At 35.1% G+C, this 27,910-nt stretch overlaps 1 protein-coding gene across 3 annotated transcripts in view; it reads left to right on the top strand.

The window, feature by feature from the left end:
- Nucleotides 1-273: 273 nt before the first annotated feature.
- The window catches only part of LOC115229548 (threonine--tRNA ligase 1, cytoplasmic), a 35,975-nt gene continuing 8,338 nt past the window's right edge, over nucleotides 274-27,910 (top strand). The window contains exons 1-14 of one of the 3 annotated variants that reach the window (XM_029799890.1): nucleotides 274-366; nucleotides 10,706-10,765; nucleotides 11,968-12,149; nucleotides 12,547-12,662; nucleotides 13,599-13,728; nucleotides 15,567-15,684; nucleotides 16,083-16,147; nucleotides 17,787-17,865; nucleotides 18,550-18,696; nucleotides 20,116-20,214; nucleotides 21,161-21,256; nucleotides 25,107-25,177; nucleotides 25,947-26,109; nucleotides 26,904-27,041. In XM_029799890.1, coding sequence (XP_029655750.1) covers nucleotides 307-366; nucleotides 10,706-10,765; nucleotides 11,968-12,149; nucleotides 12,547-12,662; nucleotides 13,599-13,728; nucleotides 15,567-15,684; nucleotides 16,083-16,147; nucleotides 17,787-17,865; nucleotides 18,550-18,696; nucleotides 20,116-20,214; nucleotides 21,161-21,256; nucleotides 25,107-25,177; nucleotides 25,947-26,109; nucleotides 26,904-27,041 — 1,524 coding nt within the window. In that variant the 5' untranslated portion in view covers nucleotides 274-306. Of the gene's footprint in view, nucleotides 494-10,705; nucleotides 10,766-11,967; nucleotides 12,150-12,546; nucleotides 12,663-13,598; nucleotides 13,729-15,566; nucleotides 15,685-16,082; nucleotides 16,148-17,786; nucleotides 17,866-18,549; nucleotides 18,697-20,115; nucleotides 20,215-21,160; nucleotides 21,257-25,106; nucleotides 25,178-25,946; nucleotides 26,110-26,903; nucleotides 27,042-27,910 lie in introns of all 3 variants that reach the window. The other 2 variants (XR_004997608.1, XM_029799882.2) reach the window with 2 other exon arrangements.

Here is a 27,910-nt window from a genome sequence, read left to right as displayed (position 1 = left end):
CTGCACATTATTTGTACTTCAATATAATGTTCTGAGCATTAAAGGTTTTGCACTTACCTCAAGCAACTAAATACAACATATATTAAAAGCTTGATACTTATTTAGTAGGATTGTTCTTAAAAAGCTATAAAACTGTAAATGTGTTTGTTTTTATTTTTATTTATTTATTTATTGACGGCCTGGATAAAAATAGGTAAATCTGATGCAATCAATACAGTTTATTACACAGATTAATTTTTTTTATTAACTGATATTGCAAGTAACTAGTGTTCCGGTAGCGCATGTGCATTAGTACTTTGTAACAACATGGCTGACGAAGTGCTGACGAAACCGATGGAGGAGTTGAAAGTTTCCGGAGAGAAAAAGGCATGCAGGATTATGTAAACTTTTATACTTCTTAGTAATTTAGCAAAACTCAAATATGCTTTCCTGGACACGTCTTTCTTCGTTGTCGCAGAGAATAGGATTGCGATACGCGAAGACTTTAACTAGGGTGTGTGTGAGTTTCTCGTCATTCAGTCGGCGTGTGTTGATATTGCCTCCTTAGATTTTACATACATTTATGTATATGTACATATATATGTTATACACTCTCCTTTCTGTTCGACTTTAATTTGCGTGTGATTCCTGTAGTAGATTTAGTTATTTCAACTAACTGTTTTGCTTGGTTAATAATACTTTTGATGCTACTTCGCTCCATTTCTTTATTCGTCTTATACTGTTATAATTCGTTCTCTTATCATACCTGAAATATTAATTTCATTATATATATTAAAAACAAAAACAAAGCAAGGGGGGGGAGCAATAAGAAATACGTCCAACTTGTAACGATTTATATGTACTAATATACAACCTATAAGTACCAAAATATCAATTTTATAAGTCTTTTTTTTTCTTCCTTTCTCTATATGTATTGATCAATTGATTTGCTTTTCTTTAACTTACGTGGACAGGTTTATGCTGAGGTCAGTCAAATATCTATTATGTTTAGTTATGTCTTACATATTTGACTTAACTCATCTTTTAGAGAGAAGTCTGTCTCATTCCGGCATTGTTGTTTAGCCCAAGGTCGCACCTCATCGAATTGAACTAAGGTTAGAGACATTGAATTCCAAACACAACTGGAATGGTCGCTATTTATTTCTTAGGCCAAGTGCTCCCTAAACTTCAGAGAGAATATATAAAAAGCCACAGGTCGATGGGACTTATAAAGGAGTCTTTCAGTACATTGAATGAAAACGTTAAAACATAGTACACAGTATTAGTTAAGGCTGCACCTGAAATACGACACTCATACAAGTATATCGAAATGGTAGAAAATGCACAATGTAGAGCCACGAAGCTTGTGGTATATGAGGAACGACATGGGAAGCAGGCTTTTACCAATTTACATGGAAATATGAAAGAAGCAGTCTTTGTTTTACGATCCAGAAAATGAACCCACTGTACTCAGCAGACTGCCCCTAGCCGGAAACTCGTTAGTAAAATAAAAGGGAAACTGAAAATATATTTCGGAACATAAACAAAAGGAAACCAACATAAAAGAATACACATACACGAGGGGTGCTGAAAAGTTCCTGGTTTTGGATAAAAGAAAATACGAGAGTATCTGTTATTATGATTTTGCTCAGCATATTCTCCCTCTCAGATTCACACACTTTCTGCAGTGGTCCTTCGGTTATTCTAAGCCCTATAAAAGAACTCGGTTGGGCTCTTCCACGCAGGCCTTTCGTGACACCCCTAAAACCAGGAACATTTCAGCACACCCTCGTGTGTGTGTCTCTCGAGCGTGAAACTAATACGTCTTTTGTTTTACTATAAATTTCAATTATATATATATATATATATATAGCATAACTACAGTTTGGTGCCCCTACCCGACTCAGTTTTCTCATAACTGTCTGCAAAAAATGCGCATTATTTAATTAGATTTTGTAGATAGGTTTTCGAAGGCGTAGCCCACAATTTAGTCGATAACGTTAATAAATTTCTAAGTGGAGTTTCAAATAATTTTCAATACCCTCCCGGTTGTTTTTCCTCATAACACTTTTTGAAATACATATTTTTAAATGTCTTTCTACACAAATATGTTTATGGGAGTGTACATTATATAGTTTTGATGTTTCTAATGTATAAATTAGGGTAAAAATATTATTTTTATCAACTGATATTGTCCTAGGTTTTATATGCTTTATTTTATATTAAAAAAAAAAAAAAAAATACACGCCTTCAAAATTTACTAATTTTAAATTTTAGACTTTTCAGAATTTTTTTTTCAATCTACGTGAAACAATACGGGGATTTTAACAATCTTTACCGTTTAGTCATATGAACATAGAAAGTGCACTTTACATACCTGCTTTAATGACATTTCCTCACTTCAATATACAACAATACATTAAAAATCGAAAGTGAAACAATATCAAATATACGATCTAAATCTAGTTCAGTGTTTTCACTTTCTAGATCATAAACTGTAAGTTTCCCACGAGAGGTTTTAAAGCAGAAAGGTGGTGGTATGATAAAAAAAAATATGCAAACTTTAATCGAAACTGAACATGAGGAAATATTCGTTTTGTGAGAGTCTTGAATACTTGGAACGATCTCCAGGGAAGTTTGAGGTGAACTCAAAATCGGTGATGAATTTTTGAATGATTGGATCATGCTGGTTCACACTGTAAAGTTGTCCAGCTATAGAAACTATACAGAAGTTAACATTAGGTCCTGATGCAGTTCATTGGATGTTGTCAAACTGTCCAACTCATCCCACCTTGAAAAAAAAGCAAAAAAATTCTGTAATAAAGGGAACATACATAGATGTCATGACCATCATTAAGGATTGGTGTCATAGGCATAGGCAGGCATTTTATGAGATGTCATCTTATAAATAACCATCTCAGCCTATGTTATCCAGTGTGTCCCTTCCTAAAATGATAGGTTGTGGTTTGAGGGAGACTTAACTACTATTTCTAGCTAATCAAGTGACCACAATGAGCAAGAGTGTTAAAATCATTTGGCTTTGTAGACTTGATTGAAGCTTAACCTAAATCCTGAACTAAGGAAGAAAACCCTACAATGTAGGTTAAAGTAAGTGGATAATGGGATCAATAAGCATTGTAACAACTTTATTAGCATAAAGAAAAAGAAAGAATTTTATGTACAGAGATGTGTGAGAAAACTCAATCACGTGTGTGTGTGTATATATATATATTTAATAAATATTAGGGAATAAATCCAAATTTACAGGGAAAAATCAGATTTAGGATTAAATCCAATTTTATAGTAAAATATTATATAATATAATTCGAGACAAAACCACTATTTTGCAAAACAAACAAGGAAAGACTTAATCAATACATAAAAATTTTTTAATATAAAGAAATAAACCGCTACTACAATCATTTCATGTCTTCAATGACATTCGTCAGGTGGATTTTCGATCTCCTAATCTGTTTTAATTTATATTAAAAAAATTTTATGTATTGATTAAGTCTTTCCTTGTTTGTTTTGTCTCGAATTATATATATATATATATTTATATACATACACACTCACACAATCTCATTGAATAAGAAAATGGTACACCAATATTAATCATAACTTGAGTTGGTCTCTGACTCAATGCATGCTAGTGATAAAAGTATTTTACAGACATTTTTAAATAATGATAAAAATTTATCTTTATAAGATGGTGCAGGCATAACTGTGGTAAAGACATTTGCCTCTCAATCATACAGTTTTTGGCACTCCCATTGTACAGTATCTTGAGCAAGGGACTTCTATCACCCTGAGTCTACTAGTGTCTTGTGAGTGGATTTGGTAGATGGAAACTGTGTGCTTTGTTTTTGTATCTTTTTGTTTTGATATCATATGATGGTTATATAAAGATCATCCCTGTCGTAAAAGCAAGGAGAGATGTCATTCATTTTCAATCTCCTGTGAAAAATGTGTCCAGCACTGGGTAAATATTATCTTGCTCTGAAACAAGTGGTGGTCAGCAACAGGAAAGGGCATTTGACTGTAGAAAAACTTGCTTCAATGAATTCTGGCTTCATCCCAACTACGTGTGAATCGTCATTTTCTGGGTCCCTGGTCACCTGCTACACTTAACCCTTTAGCATTTAAACCAGCCATATCCGGCCAAAAGTATTCTGCCTGTTTTATGTTCAAACTGGCCAGATCTGGCCTCTCACACCAACCCTACATTATCGTTTTAAAAATTAACAGCTACCTCATCAAATTCTCATAGTTACAAGATAATGCATGATTAGTTCAAAACAAAGTGGATGAAAAAGCATTAATTTTGGTAGAATAATGCGAACACTAAAAGGTTAAGTCAGGGTTGGAACACAAGGATCCGACCCAAAAGGTGGTAATTCTTGCCCAGTTGAGATGGAGCCAGGGGGAACTCTAAAGCACCTCTGACATGCAAATCAGTTGTCAGAACCAGATGTAGAGGTGAAAGCCATTTAGTAGTTGGCTCCCATCAAAGTTTCCCTCGGATAGTTGGTGCCAGCAGGTGAATGACATGCAATTTCCATTCTGTAAAGCAGTAAATAGCTTTTATCAAAATATGTATGTGTTTGTGTCTCCTTGCCTTGACATCACATGATAGTTGTAAATGAGTGTCACTGTTATACAAGCAGTGTTATTCACTTTTTTCCAATATTCTGAAAGTAGGTATCTGACCATGGGGAAATATTACCTTGTCTGGAAACAGGTGAGAGTTGGCTATCTAGCCATGGAAAATTTACCTCAAATAAACTCCAATCCATACAAGCACAGAGAAGTGGATGTTAAAATATTGTTGAGGAGGAGGAGAAGCTAGGGCCTGGACTAAACATTGTTACTGGTTGTGTTTGTTACCTTTCACATGGAGGTTGGCTTGCCTCTATGTCAAGTAGAAGAGGGAGATGTATGTATGTGTATAATCATACCAACATACTTCTGCATAGTGAAGTTATTTCTTTCTGGTGTGGGAAACAGTCTAAAGTACTAATAAGGTGAGAAAGGGGAAGGTTTGTGTCTTCTAAACATCTTGTCACTTTTAGATATTTCATATCAATTGTTGTTGAGATAAGCTGTGATTAGACAACCCTGTGATCAAACACATTCTAGCTGTGACTAACTCATTATTAAGATATATCAAAGAATATGTTATTGTCCTCTTCATTTTTTTAGGATGGTAGGATGTGATTTGAGAAGTATTTTGCTGCTATTTCTAGCATTGAGGGACCATGTAGTACCCTTTCTCCTTTAGCATTCACATTATTTTATCAAACATAATGCTTATTTATTCACATTGTTTTGTATTAACCATGCATTATTTTGTAGCTTTAAGACTTCAATGAGGTAACTTAATTTTTTTGAATGATATGGTAGGGTTGGTGTGAGAGGCCATATCTGGCCAGTTTGAACGTAAAACAGTAGAATATTTTTGGCTAGATATGGCCAGTTTAAATGCTAATGGGTTAAGTTGTAATATGTTGAGTGTGTAGAACATTGCCAACTTCTCAAGGTGAAGTACTTTTGGGTTCTGAAGAGTAAAATGTTGAGGCATAGTTTTTAGCTAGTGTTTATCACTGATCACATACTGTTGACAAAAAAAATAAATATCTAAGAATCTTTTGTGAAGAGCTGTTGCAAACATAACATTGTTACACTAAAACAAACAGTTAGGTAATATCCTATTGAACTCTAAGGCAGCAAGCTGGCAGAATTGTTTGCACACCGGGCAAAATGCTTAGTGGCATTTCATCTGTCTGCATGTTCTGAGTTCAAATTTTGCCAAGGTCAACTTTGCCTTTCATCCTTACGGGGGTCGATAAAGTAAGTACCAGCTGAGTTCGATGTAATGAACTTGCTGGCCTAGTGCCTAGTGCCAAAATTTGAAACCAATATTTTCTTGAAATCTTAGGAAATCTTGGCGATTCTGAAAATAAATTAAAGCATATATCCTAACTGATACATGCAATCATCATCATCATATGACCACTTTTCCATGCTTGCATGAGTCAGGTGGAATTTGTTGAGGTAAGTTTTCTACTGTTGTCAACCCTCAACTATTTCCAAGCAAAGTATTTCTCCTTGTTTTTCACACAAGGCTAGAAACAAACATCTCTTGTATGATGGTAAGGGTACACACAAACATACACTCATGGATTTGCAGACACACACATACATGCACATACTGGGCTTCTTTCAGTTTCCATCTACTAAATTCTGCTATAGCAGAAGGCACTTGCTCAAGGTGCCGCACATTGGAACTGAACCCAAGACCATATGGTTATAAAACAAGTTTCTTAACCACTCAGTCTTTGTTTCAATTAATAGTGAATATAAAAGATTTTATTAAAATAACTGGTGTTAGGATAGCTGATGTTTAGGACATTAATTAGCTTAAAATTTCGATGGATGGTTGTAATTAAGATTATTTTAAATCGAGGAGGTTGAATCTTAGAACCAAGGTTGGGTTTCAGAAGGGTTGATAACATTCATAAGAGAAAGAGAAAGCAGTTGTATGGTTAAGATGTTTCTCAACCACATGGTGTGGGATTGGTTCCACCGTGTATCACTTTGGGCATGTGTCTTCTACTACTCATATATCTCTGGGCTGACTAAAGCCTTGTCAGTGTATATGGGAGATGAAAACTGAAAGAAGCTTGCCATAGGTGTGGCTGTGTGGTAAGAAGTCTGCTTCCCTACCACATGGTACTGGGTTCAGTCCTGTTGCATGGCACCTTGGGCAAGTGTATTCTACTATAGCTTCAGGCTGATCAAAGCTTTGTGAGTGGATTTGGAAGATGGAAACTGAAAGAAACCCATCATATATAAGTATAATTTATAATAAGGGCATTGGAACGCCAACACCTGCCCGCTTGAAGTAGACCCCAAATGGGCTACAAACCACTTAAGTTATTACTCCCTTACCAAAAGATTGTATGCGAGGAAAATGGACAGAAAGGATTTCCTTACATACAACCTTGTGGTAAGGGAGTAATAACTTAAGTGGTTTGTAGCCCATTTGGGGTCTACTTCAAACGGGCAGGTGTTGGCATTCCAATGCCCTTATAATTATATTTTATTATTATAATTAAATATAAATTAACCATTATAGTCTTGTTAGTATGCTGGCCACTGATAAATCATTAAATAATGACTTTATCCTAATTACGTATATATATATATATATGTATATATATATATATATATATATATATATATATATATATATATATATATATATATATATATATATATATATATATATATATATATATATATATATATATATCTGTGTGTATGTTGGTCTGTTTACATTCCCATAACTTAGCAGTTCAGCAAAAGGGACTGATAGAATAAGTACTGGGCTTAAAAAGAAAAGTCCTGGGCTCGATTTGTTCATCTAAAACCCTTCAAGGCAGTGCTCCAGCATGGCTGCAGTCAAATGACAGAAACAAGTAAAATAATATGTTTATGTCCTTGCTTTAACATTGCATAACAGTTATGAGTTCCGTGAAATGGAGACAAGGTGTCACAAATATACACACTCATATATGACAAGCTTCTTTCAGTTTTCATCAGCCAAATTCATTCACAAGGTTGTAGTACAAGTGACTTGTTTAAGGTGTCATGGATTTGGTTAGGAAGTAAACTTGTTAACCATATAGTCACGCCTATGTTTATCTGTCCTTTATAAATATCTAGCCTTTTACCAATGTTAGAAATCATTATTCAACAGTTGAATAATTCAATTATGACATGCTGTTACTATAATCAAACACAGCTGTATGTGTCAGCTATATATATATATATTTGTCTTATTGAATAAAGGTTTTTGTATTTTATATTTCATTTATCTCAATGTATTTGTTGTATATTCATAATATAGTAGAAGTGAAATCATAAAAGACTTTAAACCTGACTTGTGTGCTATTATTAACATACCCAATTCAGGCAGAACAAACATTGCAATATATACATATATATTTATATTATCATCATCATCATTGTTTAACGTCTGCTTTCCATGCTAGCATGGGTTGGACAATTTGACTGAGGACTGGCGAACCAGATGGCTGCGCCAGGCTCCAATCTTCATCTGGCAGAGTTTCTACAGCTGGATGCCCTTCCTAACGCCAACCACTCTGAGAGTGTAGTGGATGCTTTATATATATATGTGTGTGTGTGTGTTCTTTTGTTCATTCACTTTTACATCTATTTTTTTCCATGCTAGCATGGGTTAAACAAGTATGGTAAGAAAGGATCTACAAACATTGGAACTCTCAGAAGGGATGACAGGGAACCGAGACTCCTGGCAGCTTGCTGTGCTTGAGAAAGCACATCAAGCTAAGTAAAACCATGGTTGTCCTTGCATACAGGCTTATCCTCTGCATCCTTCTCCAGCTGAGCATTCCTAATCTTGCAGGCTCGTGGGTGCTGGTGCCACTTATAAAGCGTCTGTACCAGTGCCATGTAAGCAACCATGCCAGTGCCGCATAAAAGCACCCAATACACTCTGTAAAGTGGTTGGCATTAGAAAGGGCATCCAGCCATAGAAACCATGGCAAAATAGATATGGAGCCCAGGCAGCTCTTCAGCTGACCAACTCCTGTCAAACTGCCCAACCTATACTAGTATGGAAAGTGGCTGTTAAATGATGATGATTGAAACTCTGTTTTACAGCTAGCTGTCCTTTCTATCTCATAACCCTCACTTTTTTTTTTGTTCAAAGTAAGGGATTCCTTTTTCATGCATCTTTGAAAGCATGAAGTGAGCGAGTGATTTGTTGATAGAAGTGACAGCAACAACACTAGAAATTTGTATTCAAAAAATTGTTAAAATATTTTTTGTATTGTGTTTACGTCCCCGTCACTTAGTGGTTCGGCAAAAAGAGGCCGATAGAATAAGTACTGGGCTTACAAAGAATAAGTCCTGGGGTCAATTTGCTCGACTAAAGGAGGTGCTCCAGCATGGCCGCAGTCAAATGACTGAAACAAGTAAAAGAGAGAAAAGAGTATTGTAGAAGTATAACCAATTTATCGTACAGAAACATAAACTATAAAATCTTGTGTAGACCCCACAAGGGTCATGTGGACACTGGTTGAGAAACACTGCTGTAGACAATTGTAAATACAATATTTTGTATTCTGGGCAGCTTAAGGTTATTTATAATTTTTGATTGTTAAAGCAGTGAGCTGGCGGAATCATTAGCTTGACAGGTAAAATGCTTAGTGGCATTTTGTCTGTCTTTACATTCTGAATTCAAATTCCACCAAGGTTGACTTTGCCTTTCATCCTTTCAGGGTGAATGAAATAAGTACCAGTTGAGCACTGAGGTTGATGTAATCAACTATTCCATCCCTCTTTGCAAAATTTCAGCTCTTGTGCCTCTAGTAGAAAGGAATGTTTGATCTTATTGTACTGATTGCTACTAGGAGTATGAGTAGTTGAGCCATTTTAGTATCATTGATTCAATGCTGACTTATTTGACATCAGACATTTTAATGTTTCTCTTGTTTTCCCTTCATCTCTTTCTCTGTTTATGTGGATGAGGAGAAGGAAACTGTTTATGTCAGTCATGTTCAATTAATAAATTGTAATGTTTCTCTTTCTCTCTCTGTGAACATCTAGTTATGTTTGCATGTGTACACTCTCTCTCTTTCTCTCTCATCATCATCGACATATAATGTCCGTTTTCTTTGCTGGCATGGGTTGGATGGCTTGACAGGAACTGACGAGGCCAGGGGCAACACCACATTCCATCATCAGTTTTGGCTTCGTTTCTACAGCTAGATACCCTTCCTAATGCCAACCACTTTACAGAGCACATTGGGTGATTTTTGCAAGGCACCAGCACCCACACCAGTGCTTTTTACATGGCACCTTGATTTTAGGATCTCAATTCTGTTGTGGTGGGTAGGTCTTACATCTATGTGCATTTGCCTGCAGTGCCAAAATATGTTGAATGTCCAGTCAATAAGGTCAAATAATCAGCATCCTAAAAACTCCACCCTGTCATATCATTCCATGCTACCAGCATTTGTTTAATTTTTGATATTTCTATTGTCAGTTATTCTCTGTACTTAACTAAAATGTGAACCTCTTTCATAGACATATTATTATCTGAGGGAGTGGTCATAGCTATGAGTAGGTATTTTCTCTTCAATTTTCCAGTTTTGCTTGGTCACTTTGCAATGATTGTTCAGTTAGTTTAGTCTGGTGTATCACAATGTAATAATGCTATTGTTTCTTTCTTTCTTTCTCTTTCTATTTATTTATTTCATTAAAATCTTGCTATACTTGACAGTTTATGTGAAAGCATGTGGTTAGGGTGTTTATTGTCAGATTGTTTCTATTCTTGGACCAGGCAGTGCATTGTGTTCTTGAGCAAAAACACTTCATTTCACACTGCTCCTCTCCAATCAACTGTAAATGAATAACCCTGCAACAGACTGGTGCCCTGTTCAGATGGAAATACTGTGATCTCAGTTTTATATCGTGACAATTGGATAACTAGCCCTCTTAGTCCTTGGACTAAAGTCAGTTCTTGTATTTTTGGTTTCAGTGAGTTTCAGGCTGAAACAGGGAAAAGAAATTTGTCTTTGTTCTTTTGATATTTTTTTAATCAAATTTCTTCCATATCTTACTTGAACTGTTTTACTGCAAATAATTATAGAAGTGTTTTTTTTTTTGTTTTTTACAGGCATCTAAAAATACGAAAAAGTCAAAAGAGGATAAGAATAAGAACAATGCTTGTTCAGAGGTAAACTTTTATCATTTCATATTTATTTTACATTTAATTTTTCCACCCTCTAAGCTTGAATGGGAATTCTGCTAATATGGATAGGCACAGGTGTGTCTGTGTGGTTTAGGATTTATGTACTGAAATTATGTTAGACTTTGACAACATCATCAGTCTTTATTTCTGTTCATTGATGACACAATGTGTAACTCACATTCTAATCCTGATAAAGACTTATATTGAAAATGTGTTTAAAATATAGTGACTGTGTGGTAACAAGCTTGCTTCCCAACCACATGGTTTCAGGTTTAGTCTCACTGCATGCTACCTTGGGCAAGTGTCTTCTACTATAGCTTTGTGAGACAGAAACTGAAATAAGTCCACTGTGTGTGTGTGTATATGTTAAATAAAATGAGACAACAATGTGTGGAATTTTCAGGACATTTATAAAAGAGAAAGTTAGTCTTACAGCTGTTTCTGTGATATTAGGGATATCCCTTCATCAGAGATGATGTGAGATGGTTAAATAGAGGCAAATAGTAGAATTCAGTATAAGGAGTTATTTTAGAAAAGGATGGAAATAAGAAGTATAAAGGGAAATAAGAGAATAAAAATATATGTAGGATGTTATAGTTGCAGTTCCATTTGTGTCTGTTTGTTCCCCACTACCACTTGACAACTGGTGTGCTTAGATCCCTGTAACTTAGTAGTTCAGCAAAAGAGACTGATAGAATAAATACCAGGCTTAAAAAAAAAGAAAAGAAAAAGTACTGGGGTCGATTCATTTGACTAAAAATTCTCCAAGGCAGTGCCCCAGAATGACTGCAGTCTAACGACTGGAACAAATAAATGATTGTACTTGGTTTAGCTATTTCATTTCTAAGTAAAATCATGTCCCTCCCTCTAAACACTGCCTCTCACTATGTTTGTAATCTATTTCATTGACCATCTAACAACAATACTGGACCATTCCTTCACATGTATGAGGAAGGGAAAGCTACTTACCCTTTTGATACAAGCCCAATCAAAACTCTATATTAATTTATGTTCCTAGCACCAGATTAATAACAACAGAGTTATTTTACTAAATTCTTCATTATTTAAAAGCTTAATTAAAACAAAGGCAGTTGGGGGTAGAGCAGTAAGAAAATTTGAATTTATGACCTTGTTTTGTTAATATCTAATATAAAAATAAAATAATTAAAACAAATTCATTGTTTCAGGTAAAACCAGCTCCTGATTACATCCAAACCCGACTAGATTTGTGGAATAAATGGAAGGAATCCTACACTAATTGGTTGGCAGATCAACCGAGTATAGATATTACAATTACATTGCCTGATGGTAAAGAAGTAAAGGGTCAATCATGGCGCACAACCCCCTATGAGATTGCTAAAGGAATCAGGTAAGGATTGGCTTGGACATCTTGGAATTTCAACTTCAATAAGGACTGGCTTTTTTTTTTTTCACTTTTACTCACATGCTTTTGGATTCAGTCGCACTGAATTGTGGAATTGGGCAATTATTTTATACTATAGCTATATATATATATTATTTAGTATACACAATACATGTTTATGTGTTACTAATAGTTCCATATGTTGAGAAATACTTCAAACATTTTCATCAGACACAATCTACATATAATGAACTAAAAATTGAAACTATTAGTAACATATATAAACACGTGTATATTATATGATATTTATCTCTCACCAGATGGAGTACTTTTTTTTGTTGATTTTACCATCATGGAACTACATTATATATATATTAAAGATGATGTTTGTTATATTTTTCAGTCAGGGACTGGCTGATAACACTGTGATATCCAAGGTGAATGATGAATTGTGGGATATTGAACGCCCACTGGAAAAAGATTGCACCATCAAGTTTTTAAAATTTGATGACGATGAAGGTAAAAATATCTGGTTATTTATCTAAGCAACTTCACTATAGTCACAATATTTAACCCTTTAACATTTAAACTGGCTTTATCCAACCCAAATATGTTACCTGTTTTATGTTCAAACCAACCAGGTCTGGTCTCTTACACTTACCCTACAATGTTATTCTAAAAGTATGTAGTCACATCATTGAAATCTCAAAGCTACGAGATAATGCATGATTAATTCAAAACATTGTGAATAAATAAGCATTACATTTTGACAGCGATCTGATCGCTAAAGGGTTAGATACAAAAAAACTTTATTTCACAACACTACTTTATATTTGGCCCATGTATTTTGTCCCAGCTTGGTGTTCACAGCACACAGTCAGTGAATGGTTTCTACTGATCTTTTTTATAAGGAAGCGAAATCTTTCGGTCATTTCTTAGTTGTCCTGCTAGGTATTTAATACTGATGAATGCAAAGTAGCTTGAAATGCATATATTAATTCATAGGGGTAGCTATGAAATGACATTGGTGCATACAGCTTTTGTCTAAAGCAAGAACTTTTCTCCATGGCAAACTGCAGTGAAAGTGGCCTTTATGCAAGTCAAATATATCCCAAAGATATTTGAACTCATGGAAAAGTTTTGTTTATTTTACGACACTGCTTCACATGCCAATCATGTGTAATGTTAACATTTGGCTGCTATAAAGTAGTGAGCTAGCAGAATCATTAGCACAGCAGGCAAAATGCCTAGTGGTATTTTATCCATCTTTAGATTCTGAGTTCAAATTCTGTCGATGTCAACTTTGCTTTTTATCCTTTTGTGGTCTATAAAATAAGTACCAATTGAGCCCTGAGGTTGATGTAATTGACTTACCCCTTCCCTGAACTTGCTGTCCTTATGCCAAGATTTGAATTCAATATTTAGTTGATATACTCTTTTTTTTTTTTGTTCTAGGGAAGCAAGTATTTTGGCATTCCAGTGCACATATTCTTGGAGAGGCCATGGAACTGAAATATGGTGGCCACCTTTGTTATGGACCACCAATTGAGGGAGGCTTTTATTATGACATGTTCATTGATGATGGGTATGTATTTTTGTTACTGTTAATCTCTCCCGCTGTCCCAAGCCAAAAAAGGGGAGAGAAAGCTGTACTCATTAGATTATTTCTCTTTATTCTACTGTGTAACACTGGTAGTAAATTCAGAGACTGCAAGGTCTCTGAGCTCTGTCAGTGGGTATGTATGTATGTCTCCCCCCCCCTCTCTCATTGCTCATGGCCTTTGCAGATCTTCTTAATCTGATGAGATTGATACCGACACTGTTCCTCTTGAATCTTTGTGAGTCAGCGCCTCACCAAATGGGTTCCAGAGGGTTGATGTTCAGGGGAGGAGGGAAAGACAGATTAGCAGAAAACCTTGAAGAAGGGGTGGATGTACACAACCAAGATGAAGGGAACAGTAAAATTGAGTGAAGGCAGTATGAACCAGCCAACTCTGAGGAACAGAGGCCATTAAAGTAGTGGGGAGAAAGGAGGCAGAATGCCATTGGGTCTGAGGCTGGAACATATCTCTGAGTGACTTTATGTCAATTATTTGTGTAGCTTTTTCGGGATGCAATCTAGGATGCTTGTGTGTACTGTAGTATCAGCACTGTCTCAGATGTGAGGGCAATAGTCCATTGTGGTCTTCAGTTGAGCTTTGAAGATTATCAGTAATTGTTGGGGGATCAAGTATGTTCTGGCCCTGAAGAGAAAAGTCATTTGTTGAGATGTGATCCCAGCTGTTTTAAGGATTTGCATTTACCATGAATGATTCTTTGTGATAGAGAAACTATTTTGTGAGTTGTGTCTGGTGAAAATAGAGATGCAAACATATTGGTTAAATTTTATTATTCTTTCTTCTGTCTCTCAAAATATTTGCTCGAAATACTCTGTATAGAATAATACATAAGCATAAGCAAAATAATGTTGTGCTAATGGGATAGCATTATTAGTGGGCAGCAGTGAGAAATTACATGTTGTAAGAGAGCAGAGTAATAGGGAAGGTCTAAATATAGGTGAATATGGATGTAAAAAGGACAAAGACAATAGTTCTTTATAAGACAGAAGAAAAGGAAGTAAATGTAGAGGTAGATGGACAGAAGCTTAAACAATTAAAAAAAATTTAGGACAAATAATATATCATGAAGGTCACTATGAAAAGGAAATTAATAAGTAAAGCTAAAATATTTTATAAATATGAAAAAGACCTTCATGTCAGAAGACAGAACACTGTACCTAAAATTGAGACTAATAAACTGCTGTATTTTGCTGATTGTCTTCTACTTGGTAAGAACTTGGACTATGTTGGAGAAAAAGCTGGAAACCATTGAGTTGTAGATCTTTTGCAGATTGAACAGATTAAGCTGGAAAGACTGGGCAACAAATGCTGTAATAGTAGAAAAGCTGAAAATTAAAGACACTTTTTGTCAAGAATCAAGTCAACAAAGTTGTCATATTTAGGACATAACAATGTACCACAAGTCATTACCTATGACAATCCTGATAGAAAGTGTGAAGGGGAAGAGACCAGGAGGCCATTAAAGACATTTGTGGACTGATACCATGAAAGAATGGATTGGAAACAAGAGCCTGACTGATTGTATGCATGCAGCACACGGGGAATTGGTGAGTCTTAACAGGCTGACCCTTTGACACAGTGAGGGCCCCTGACTGATGGCTACTCTGAAATTAAACTTATTTTGCTATGATATCCACATTTAAAATATACATTCTGTTGCACCATAACTTTACAGAAATAGACACAAGATCTTTCATTATTTCTCTTTCTCTTACTTTACTGTATCGAGTTCACTTATCCCTTTATTTAGACATTGAACTGTTTCCACATCTTCCATTATATTACATATTATCTTTTGCTTCAGGCAAGTATCAAGTAATGATTATAACACCCTTGAAACTGCTGTCAAGTCAATAGTGAAAGAGAAGCAACCTTTTGAAAGATTAGAAGTGAAGAAAGAAGATCTTTTAGAGATGTTTAAGGTATTTACAGCTGGAACAAAGCTACTTTCACTTTGACAAGATTAATATACTTATTTCTCAAATTGAATAAATTACTTTGCTTTAGGGGAAGTGAAGTCTAACATTTTGATTGCTCAACAAAAAATTCTCTGTAAAGGGCCTGACTTTTCTTCTTTACAGCAAAATCATTTATTCCATTTTTTAACACAAACCATCAGCAATTTCTTTGGATTTTCTGTTGTTTGATGTCTGTTTTTCCATGCTTGGTTAGGTTAGATGAGAAAACATTTGAGGAAAGATTTTTACAGCCAGATGCTCATTGTTTTATCATGACCTGTAAAGAATCCTGCTAGCCTAAAATAATCTGGATTATAGCATTAATGATAATTTTGTCAAATTTTCTTCGTCTCTTCCTTCAGTATAACAAATTCAAGCAAAGAATTCTGAATGAGAAAGTCACCACGCCAACAACTACGGTATATCGGTAAGTAAAACATGATCTTCTTATCTCATCGTGTTTATGATTTACCTACGTAAACATATGTGAAATTGATGGACAAAACCATTTCCCTCAAACCTTTTATTGGTACTCAAAAGTCTACAATCAAAGCTTACTTGTTGATCATTAGTTATTTAGTCTTGGCTGCTCTACAAACAAAGAAAAAGCTTCATTCATTCCAAGATTTTGTTTCCTTCATTACACATTGTTATGGTTTGAAATGTAATCTCACAGAGCAAGCAATATTTCTAAACATGTAATTATTAAGTAGATAAGATTCCAAGTGCTTGATAAAGTTAATGATGATCATCATCATTTGCTGTCTGTTTTCCATGCTGGCATGGGTTGGATGGTTTCACAAGATCCAGGCAAGTCGCAGGGCCACATCAAGCTTCAGTGTCAGGTTTGGCATGGTGTCTACAGCTGGATGCCTTTCCTAATGCCAAGCTGCTTTACAGAGTGAAGTGGATGCGTTTTCCCTGGCACCAGCATTAGTGAGGTTGCCACATAACTTGCAAGATAAAAGAACAGAAAGACAGAAAAAGGAGAAAAGCTCCCTCAACTAAATAGGGGGAACTCAAAAATCATCTTCATTATCACCACCACTACTGCCACTTCCATCATCATCATCATCATTACCACCCATTTTTTATGTTGGTATGGATTGCAGAACTGCATTGAGCTCCAGTCTCTCAGTTTTGACATGGTTTCTACCCCTTCCTAACACCAATCATTTTATATTGGGTGCTTCTTTTTCATGCCTCTGGCACTAATGAGGTCAAATAATTTGCAAAATAAAGTAAAGAAAAAGTCCTCTTCACTGTGTGGAGAGTATACTTAAGAGAGGAGGAGGTGGCTTTATGGAAGCTGTTGCAAAGCTAAAAAGTATGATGGAAAGACAGACAGAGGTGTCTTGCTATAGAAGATATACATGGTTTTCTTGCATTATATAATGGTTGGTGTAGTAACTGGAAAGAGGTTAAAAAGGCCGGTGATGAAGTACCCAAATGAACTTTCAAGGTACAAGGAGGTGATTATGTGAGAATACAAACAGTAGATCAAAAGCAAAAGGAGAGGGTTGATAATTTCATAAGAGTGTGAGAGGAGAGTGATGTCACTAAGGCTGGATGTGGGGCTGATCTCCGAAGCATTCAAGCAGGTGGCTCTGTTAGTACCAGAGTAAGAGGAAATGTGTTAAGCTGGTGGATCTATGCAAAAGCAATGAGTGGGAAGCAAGGTGGTATCCCATCAAGGTGAGATGCAGAGGGTTTGCAAGCCAGTAGGCAGGAAGGTCATCAGGTTGGCTGTGGAGGTAGTGGAAGTTACCTCAAGACAGTTGTGGATCAGCTCCTGATCCACAGCTATCTTGAGGTAACCTAGAAGGGGCAGGCAATGATGTCAGGGGTAGTGGTAACTGGACACTTGCTGAGGTTTGATCAACCTTGGCTGGGTCACCTGAATCAGTGTATCTGATGTTGAAAGATTCAAAACACCTGATGACCCCAGGAAACATCACTGATGATGCATCCTGGTGCATTACAGGATGATATATGAAAAAAATCTACATACAAAAAATATTTTAATTCTTACTGTTTTGAAATGAAATTTTTTCTTCTCTGACCAGATGTGGGTCTCTGATTGACTTGTGTCGCGGGCCTCACATAAGGCACACTGGTAAAGTGAAAGCTCTTGCTGTTACCAAGGTAATTTTCATTTTGTTTTTCACCACCTTTATAAAAACTTACTTTCAAAGTGGGATTTTATTTCCCCTTTCACTTTTCCTAATTTTATCACAGTACACCACCTGATGTTCTACTGCCTAATGGCTTGGACATTCTTTAAAAACATATGTTCGAACCCTGCTACAGGCATTGCAATGTATATATCCTTAGTCAAGTCACATTACTTTTTACTCTATACAAACTTAAGTAAAATAGAATATCATGTACTTCTATTGTTTGGTTTTCATGTTGTCATTGTAAAGCTGTATGTCATCATAACTATAAAGCTACATGTTATAACTATAAGCTACATGTCATAATTGTAAAGCTAGATGTTGCCATAACTATCAGCTACATTTCATAATTGTAAAGCTACATGGTTTCATAATTATGAAATTTCATTTAATCACAGTTAAAGGCTACATGTCAATAATTGTAAAGTTACACGTCGTAATTAGAAAGTTACATGATAGTGAGTGATGGTAGCATTTTCTTGCCAAAAGTGCAGCTGGCAGACTTAACCTAGTCTCTCCTTTAAAAGTTTGTACCCATCACATACATTATCATTTTTTTCCTGAATAAATTATCCATGCATCATTTTCTCCTACCTTCCTCCCACTTATATATTACTTTCTTTCTCCTCCCCCCCCTCTCTCTTTTCTATAGAATTCCTCCACTTATTGGGAAGGTAAGGCTGATGCTGAATCTTTAAACAGGATATATGGTATATCCTTCCCAGAACCAAAACAAATGAAGGAATGGAAACATTTGCAAGAGGAAGCAGCAAAGAGAGACCATCGTAAGATAGGCCGGGTAAGTAGAATATTTCATTGTTGTGTTCTATGATGCAAGGTTAGTTTCTTTTCTGTATAACATGGGTTGGGAGTAACTTTATGGAAATATAGTGGTGGTGGTGGCAATTACTGTTGTTTAACCCCAGGTCAATCCTGATCAAGCAAATTTATGGTCAAAGATGTTCCTTCCACAATCATCTGTCTTTTGTTCAGATAGGCATGTGCATGGCTATGTGGTTAAGAAGCTTGCTTCCCGACAATGTGATCTTAGGTTCAGTCTCACTGTATGGCACCTTGGGTGTCTTCTACTATAGCTCTGGACTGACTGAAGACCTGTTAGTGGATTTAGTAGATGGAAACTGAAAGAAGCCTGTCATAGATGTGTGTTTTTGTGCAGCCTTGTTTAGACACCAGGTGTTGTTATAAACAAGCGTTATTGTCATACAACTGATGTTGTTCATTTCCAGTCTTCTGTGAAAAACGTCCTTGTTTGAATAAATATGAGGGTTGGCAACAGGAAGGGCATCCAGCTGAAAAGTATCTACCTCAACAAATTCTGTCTGATCGTGCAAGCATATAAAAGTGGATATTAAATGATGATGATGATACTGTGACTAAATGTTCTGGTTTTCAAGTGATACTGCTGGACAAGGCCTCCTAGAGAATTTTAGGAAGGCATATCAAAACTACTTACACTCCTCAGGGATCAAGGCAGAAGCCTCTCAAAATTCAAGAGGCTGAACCCTGTTTTGGAAATTGAGGATACAACAGATAGGCCCCTCTTTGGCTCTCCAGATTCCAAGCCAATATTCTGACAAATTCACAAACCCCTCCCTCCCCTTATTGGCACTGGTGCTGGATTCTCAGTTTTCTGTACTCTGACAACAGAGTTCATTCTTATTTCACTGTTGAGTGATTGCTTTCAACTCAACATTACATAGAAAATTAACCTTTATTTCTGTAGTTTTTTTTTTTGTGAAATACAACCTTCTTGTTTTTAACAAGCTATGGATGGAATGAGACAAACAGTTGTTGGTTCTTGTTCCATTGCTGTCTATAGTCAATGTTTTTTGGCCGTGTTAACTTCCCTTTGTTAAGGAACATGGTCCAATGATTAGGGTGTTAGACTTATGAATATAAGGTTGTGAGTTGTGTTCCTTGATTAGATGGTGCATTATTTTCTTGCCAGTACAGCCCCCTTTTATTCTAGCAGTCATATCCTTGATATTTTGAGGGCGGCAAGCCATTTGTAACTATAGAGAGGTACATAACACAAGTAGTAAAAGCATGGTACATGCCATAAAGTCATATTTGATTGCATGTGATAGCTCTGGATATATATTTAAGGGGTTTAGGAAGAACCAAAGAGAATGAGAATCAACGCTGGATCTTGATTTCTTGTACTTAACCTGCCATTTGTTTCATTTCTCTTTTTCAGGAACAAGAACTGTTTTTCTTTCATGAACAAAGTCCAGGTAGTTGCTTTTTCCTACCAAAAGGGGCCCACATTTATAATAAACTTATTGAATTTATTAGAGTAGGTATACCTTTTAAATTTAAATTTATTTAATTTTTTTGATATTTTTGTTGTCACAACAATGCTCCCTTCATTCTGACTTTAGTTCTTTATTATAAAAGAAGATAGTCACAATTTATTCTCCATAAAAAAAAACCTATCTCTGCAAAATTTCATTATAAAAAGGTATATTTTTCAGAGATATCTGATATTAACTCTTTTCATCTCTCTCTCTCTCTTTTTTTGTAAAGTTCAATTGGAGAATTGAAGTGATTCTGCTTAAACCTTCCAATAATTGTTGATTTTCGTAATAGTATTTATTCTATGTAATCTCTATAAAATATCTCTACTATTTTTTGTGATAGCTCCAGCTGTTTTTCTTCATTTCTTTTTAGCATTTGCATACTATGAAGGAATGAATTTTAAAATTATTTGTTTTTAATGGTCAAACTCGAAAGTAAATAAAGCTATAAATAATGGCATGTAAATATTGGGGTAAAAAAATCCCTTGGGTTAGGAAAAGTCAAAGACTATTCTGTCGTGTTTACAAAAGATAGGGGTTCACGTCTTTCAGACAGCCTTCAACTTTTGTCTATCCAAAACGATTTTTTAAGCCTTTAGTATTTAAAATGGCCATACCCGGCTAGAATATTCTACCTATTTTATGTTCAAACCAACCAGATCTTGCCTGTCACACCTACTCTACAATGTCTTTCTAAAAATAAACAATCACATCATTGAAATCTCACAACTATGAACTAATGAACAATTAATTCAAAACAGTGTGAATAACTAAGCAATACATTTGACAGTAATCTAAATACTTAAGAGTTAAGATAGTATATATATGCTAATATTTATAGCTTTGTCAACTGTTAAAAATAAATTATTTCATGTTCTCTCAAAGTTTCTAAATTCTTATGATGTAAAAACAAATTTTGATTTTCTTTCTTTTCTTCTTTCACAGAGTGAATACTGGAAAAGGGGTTTCCAAGAAGTAGTGACCCCTAATATTTACAACAGTAAACTATGGGAAATTTCAGGCCATTGGCAGCACTATGCGGTAATTTTTCCAATTCAATTTTTATTCAAAATATGATTCCTGCATACTGTACAATAATTCTATGTTTGGGCCTCTGGGTATAGTAAAATTTAATTTAGAACTATATAGTTGAAGGACATGAGTTCAAATTCTTTCACTTGCAACTGATTCTACTGTATATTTTAGCAAAAAAAAAATATAATGCCCCCCCCCCCCCCCCAAAAAAAAAACCCCACAAATTTTTGTCACTTCTGTTGAGAAAACCACTGGTTTATCTCTGGCAATTTAGATTTTAGTAATGTTTATTATAATTTGTATTTAAGTGTAAATACATAATGGAATGACAAATGTTTGGATTTATAATCCAAGTGTCTGCCTTACGACTCACTGAGCAAGGAGAATTTATTTTGCGGCACACCAAATAAAAATCCCAACAAAATTGAATATATTTTATTAGTATCAATAAAAATAAATAAATTCTTATTATAGTAATAATAAAACAACATTGTTTTATGAACATACAATGTGTGTGTGTGTAGGTAATATAATACAATAATAATGTTTTTAGTGAGAAGGATGCAGTTGATTTTGAGAAAGAATTTTGTCAAAATGCAGGTCTAAATTAGATGAACAAATATGTAATTCGTTTTTTTAACTTCATTTCCATAAGCGCAAAGATATGATGATCCGAAGGGCAACAAAGATTTAACAGCTTTAGTAGCTAATTGGCGATATTGGCTCCAAAGCAAAATCCAAAATTCGAACAATTGTGGCTCAGAAAATGAGGCTTTGTTCGCAAGATCATTTTCAAGTCTATTAAATTTTCTTCTGTTAATGTTAACAGCAGGTGTGTAATGTTGTAGCTTTCGAAAAGATTGATGACCCACTTGTACATTTGATAATCTAGTGATAGAAAATACTTAGAAATTGATACAGAGAGGTCTTCTGGCAAAATTTTTGATTTGTTTGGAAAGGCCCCTAAGTCTGGGAAGCAATCAAGCTGTGAGTTTTTAACTTTCCTTATCCACAGTTTTAACTTGTTGGTGAAAGACTTTCATTTGCCTGTAATTGTAATAATATTTTCGTTCGCACCTGCAGGCTCAAATTTAAAATGTTCAACTTCTCAAAAAGATCATTGAGAAATGCTACTTCCAGCTACCAATTATCATTGTTAAAAGAAATTCAAATCCAGAATTTTCAGCATTGAAGAAACATATTATTTCAGTTTACAAAGAGATAAATCGAGAGAGCACTTTTCCTTTCAAGAGCCATCGCACCTCTGTATGAGGCAGTAAGCACTTAAAATCAGAATCCATAGTTTCACATAGGGATGCAAAAAGTCTGCACCATAGGGAATGTGATCTTATGTAATTCACCACTTTAACAACATTGCCCTTCGTCTTCAGAAGACCATCAGGTAGAGATTTTGACACCAAAAGTTTGCAGTGAATCATGCAATGTACAATTTTAACTTGTGAATTTTTTTGTAATACATGAGCCACGAAGCCTTTTTTTTTTCACCTTGCATGGATGGTGCACCATCAGTGCAAATGTTAATACAAGTTTGCCACTGCATTTCTCTCAATACGACATTTTGGTTTACCAGGTTAAAGATATCTGTTGTTCTTTCTTTCAATTCACAAGAAAAGAGAAACTGACTTATGATTTTACCACCTCTGATGATTCACAGAAATGAAATTAGTTGAGCTTTGTTGCTGATGTCTGTAGTTTCATTGATTTGTAAGGCCCACAAGTTTTTGAGTTCACTTTTTGAATTTTATGAGAAAGTGTGTGGGCAGACAAAGGAATGGTCTGAATTTGTTTGGCGATTTCATCACTAATCATTGTGTGAACGATGATCTCCAAGGCTGGTAAAATTGTTTTCAGCATCAGAATATGGTTTTTTCTTCTTTACCAAAAGCTGGGCAGTCTTGTAACTAGTGATTTGAGCTTTCTTGTGAATTGAATGAAATTTCTTCAGCCTTTTTGATTGAATTTTAAAATTATTTTTTAGTATTTCAAAGTATTCTTTTGGTTTGTCCTTATGTTGCGGATGATTTGTTATTAAATGACTTTGAAGTTTCCTGGGAACCATCGCTTCATCTGAGAGTGTTGTTAAACAAATGATACCGAGTTGTCTTTCTCTGGTAATATAAAACCATATTGGATGTGATTTTCATTATATTTTTGGTTTGATGAGGTGGACTTTTTATTCTGGTGTTCATCTTCTTTGCTATGACTCTCTTTCTCATTTTTCTGAGGTCTCGAAAAATTTGTCTATGTTTAAATCTAAAACTAAAAATCAATTAAAATTTACATAAAATAATTTATGTAAATTATAAATAAATCAAAAATTAAAAACTACTAGGACTACTAAACAATTTACTTCCAGATAATCCCAGTTTAAATGCAAAAATGTAATATATTGTAGCAAAACTATATTTTACAATTTATACAATTAATTTATATTTATGCTTAAATTTTGTGAATGTTCTTGGATTGTTGTTTCCCTAAAATCCCAAAAATATTTTTTGCGGCACACAGTTTGGCAGACACTGCTTTAAAACATATATATTCTACAAACAGAAAAAATTTTATTGAAAAACGAATTGGACAGAAACATATAAAAAGGCTCTTACTTAAAATTGACAAGTCTAATTTCAGTATTATTCTTTGGAGTGCTGCTAGTCTTTTTTTTTTTATGTGGTACATAGTTTTCACTTTCTGTTTGTAAAATATAAACACCATATCCTGTTTTGTCTTCAACTTTCAAAACTTCCATACTCATCAACTGATTCTAAATTGTCTTTTAAAATACATTTGATTGAATTTTCCTTCATCCTTGCCAGAATATTCTAATTCCTGTGGTACTTCTGCAGTTGTGAACATCATATGTCTTGCTCTTTCCTCTCCAGATGTGTCTGGTTACAGTCAGCTTCACTTCCTAGTACAAAAAATTTTTAATTAAATTAAATAATTCTAAAGAATATTTTATCTTCGAGCCAACATTTGTAAACAAACTAATACTGTAGTGACAACAAATATTTATTCTGTCTGGCTGATTTATTCTTAATTTGACCAGGTTTTAATGTGGGCACAGCATGGCTGTGGGGTTAAGAACCTTCCTTCATAACCATATGGTCTCAAGTTCAGTCTCACTGTGGAATTTTGGGAAAATGTCTTCTACTATAGCTCTGGACTAAGTAAAGCCCTGTTAGTGGATTTGGATGATAGAAACTGAAAGAAGCCTATTGTATGTTTGTGTGTAATTTTGTCTTGACATCACACAATAGTTGTAAATGAGCATCACCACCATACAAATGAGGTTGTTTGTTTCTTGTCTTCCATGAAAATTATGTCTGGTTATGGGGAAGTGTTACCTTTCTTGGAAACAGATGAGGGTTGGCAACACAAAAGGGCATCTGGGTATAAAAAATCTGCCTCAGCAGATTCCAGCTGACCCATGCAAGCATGAAAAATGGATGTATTTAACAGAATAGTCTGAATACTAAAGGGTTAAATGATGATGATGATTCTATCTAATTTCCATTAACCATTTAGCATTTAAACCTGCCATATCTGGCCCAAATATTCTATGTGTTTTACATTCAAACTGGCCATATCCAGCCTCTCACACTTCAAAGCTATCAGATAATAATCAATTCAAAACAATTTGAATAAAAAGGCATTACATTTATTAGAGTAATCTGAATGCTGATGCGTTAAATTGGTAATTCTAGAAAGTGTCAAGTCTGAAATTCTAAGTGTGGTAGGAGTAACAGCTTGACAGGGTTTATATATTTTTCTTTAATATGTGACATTGACATTTTTTTCACACTGATACATTGATATATTTTGTATATTTTTACAGGAGAATATGTTCTCATTTCAATCTGAGAAAGAAACATTTGCTCTGAAACCAATGAACTGCCCTGGCCATTGGTAAGTTATTCTTCTTTAAACTGTGACATGGTCATCGTCTAATAAAATACATGCAGAATGGAATCCTTGAAAAGAGGTGACAAATTGATTTAGTGATTTTTATGAGTAATATTGTTGTTGTGAAGACCTACCTTTGCATGCAAGCTTGACAAGGGAGTTGTTAACAAAGTGGGATAGTACATACACATACATTCTATTTCTTTTGCATAGTAGTACATACAACCACTGCCTATTTGCTGTCATTATCATCCACTTCTCCATGCTTGCATGGATCAGATGGAATTTATTGAGGCAGATTTTCTACGACTGGATGCCCTTCCTGTCACCAACCTTCACCTGTTTCCCCATGGCCACACATATTTTAGCAGAATATTGGATATTACTGACAGTCATTTACAACAATCACTTGATGTCAAAGAGACACATATATACAACAGGCTTCTTTTAGTTTCCATCTGCCAGATCCATCTACAAGGCTTTGGTCAGCTTGGGGCTATAAGAGAAGACACTTGCTCAGGGTACCACACAGTGGAACTGAACTTTGAAAACCATCTGGTTGGGGAACAAACTTCTCAATCACACAGCCACTCTAAACTTAAAATAAAAGCTTTGGGTTCAATTTGTTTGACTAAAAGCTTTCAAGGAGTGCCCTAGTGTGAGTGCAGTCCAGTGACTTAAACATTTAAAAGAATAAAATAGAAAAAAAATTACTTTTAATAGTAGTTTCTGTAACTTTACAAAGCTAATATATCTGTTTATATTTTTGCAGTTTGATGTTTGATCATCGACCAAGGTCATGGAAAGAACTACCACTCAGGCTTGCCGATTTTGGTGTCCTTCATCGAAATGAACTGTCTGGAGCTTTGAGTGGCCTGACGAGAGTCAGAAGGTTTCAACAAGATGATGCCCATATATTTTGCCGACAGGATCAGGTATGGATCTAAAACCAATAGGATAAGTTGACTTCAAAGGATGGATGTGGGATATGTAAACGTTTCTTGTCAAGGTGCAAGTATGGTTGTATGTTGTAGTTAACTTCGCAACCAAATGGTTTTGGTTTCACTCGCACTGCATGTTATCCTGGACGAGTGTTTTCAACTATACCCCTAGATCAGCCAGTATCTTGCAAGTGAATTTAGATGAAACTGTGTAGAAACCCATCATATGTATATGTGTACGAGTGTGTTTTAATCTTTGTTTCTCCCCCACCAACACTACAATAGGGTTGGTTTGTCAATAAATGCCAGGTTTAAAATATGTTTATTAGACTAAACTCTTCAAGTCAGTACCCCAGCATCCAGAGCCTGAAATTAATAAAAGAGTCAATAAGAGTAACACATACTAATAAAAGAGTCAATAAGAGAACACATACTAATGTAAATAGTTCCTTGCCATATATTGAAACCCTGGATAGCCCATTACCAACGAAGTTATGTACTCTCTCTGATGTGTAGTGATTAAGGCAGTGAGCTGGCAGAACCATTAGCATGCTGGGTGAAATGCGTAGCAGCATTTCGTTGGTCTTCATGTTCTGAGTTCAAATTCCGCCAGGGTTGACTTTATTTTCATCCTTTTAGGGTTGATAAAATAAGTACCAGTTGAGCATTGGGGTCGATGTAATCGACTACTCCCAGCCCTTAAACTTCAGGCCTTGTGCCTATTGTAGAAAGGATTATATGTTATAGTAAACAACTTAATGACTTAATATATTGTTACTTTTTTCTAGATAAAAGAAGAAATCACTGGTTGTTTAGACTTCTTGAAGAATATTTATGGTATATTTGGGTTTACTTTTAACCTAAAACTATCCACCCGACCTGAGAAGTATATGGGAGAGCTGGAGATGTGGAATGAAGCTGAGAAGGTAAGAAGCCACATTTTAGGATTTTGTTTTGCTTAGAAAATAATTAGTTTAACTTTGGAGTGATGTAGATTAGTTTGTTTTTATTCTTGCCATTATTATTACATTTATGTGTTTGTATTGCAAGATTGCAGAAAGACAAAATGGAATAAGCAGAACTAAAGGAGATATGTGGGATAGAGAGTCACTGATGAGGTCACAGGATGTATGATGAAAGCGCTTTGACAAAGAAACTAAAATAATACTAATAATAAAGCTGAAGTAAAGACCAAATATATAATGCATGTGTTTAATTGGCAAAATATAACTATTATTAGCTTTATAGAAAATAATGTCCATTGAATTTGAAAGCATATTCTCATTTGGTCTCGTCTTAGAAAATTTAAGTTAAGCATTCCAAAAAAATAGGTTATTGCATTTGAGGTTGACTATCGAGTTTATTTAGGTCAGAAAAAAAATGAATGTCTTGCCCCTTTAAGGCTTGAGGTAGCATTAAGGTAACGATGTTGGTTTGCTGACTCTGTCAGAGTTTTCATTCAGAGTGAAGGTCTTCTAAGTGTTGAAAGATCTCAAAATCACAAATGACCCCAGGACACATGATGGTGATGATGTGCGGACCAGATATATCACAGGATGAAGTATGAAAAAAAAACTGCATGTATATTGTTTACTTCATGTGAATTTAGAAACTCTGAGAGACAGGAAGTAAATCAGTTTTGTTATTTTTTTGACAGTGGAACTTGAAGTAGATAAATCTATAAATAATAGCATTGTTGATATTGGGCTAAGAAAACCTTTTGGATGGAAAAAAAAAGTTAAAGGCTGCCTATGGGGCATGAACCCATACCTTCCATATATACATGTGCACATGC

Source organism: Octopus sinensis, linkage group LG2 (assembly GCF_006345805.1).
Source record: "Octopus sinensis linkage group LG2, ASM634580v1, whole genome shotgun sequence".
NCBI classification, from domain to species: Eukaryota; Metazoa; Mollusca; class Cephalopoda; order Octopoda; family Octopodidae; genus Octopus; species Octopus sinensis.
The sequence above is the reverse complement of the archived record's forward strand: the minus strand, read 5'-3'. Positions and strand labels throughout refer to the sequence as shown.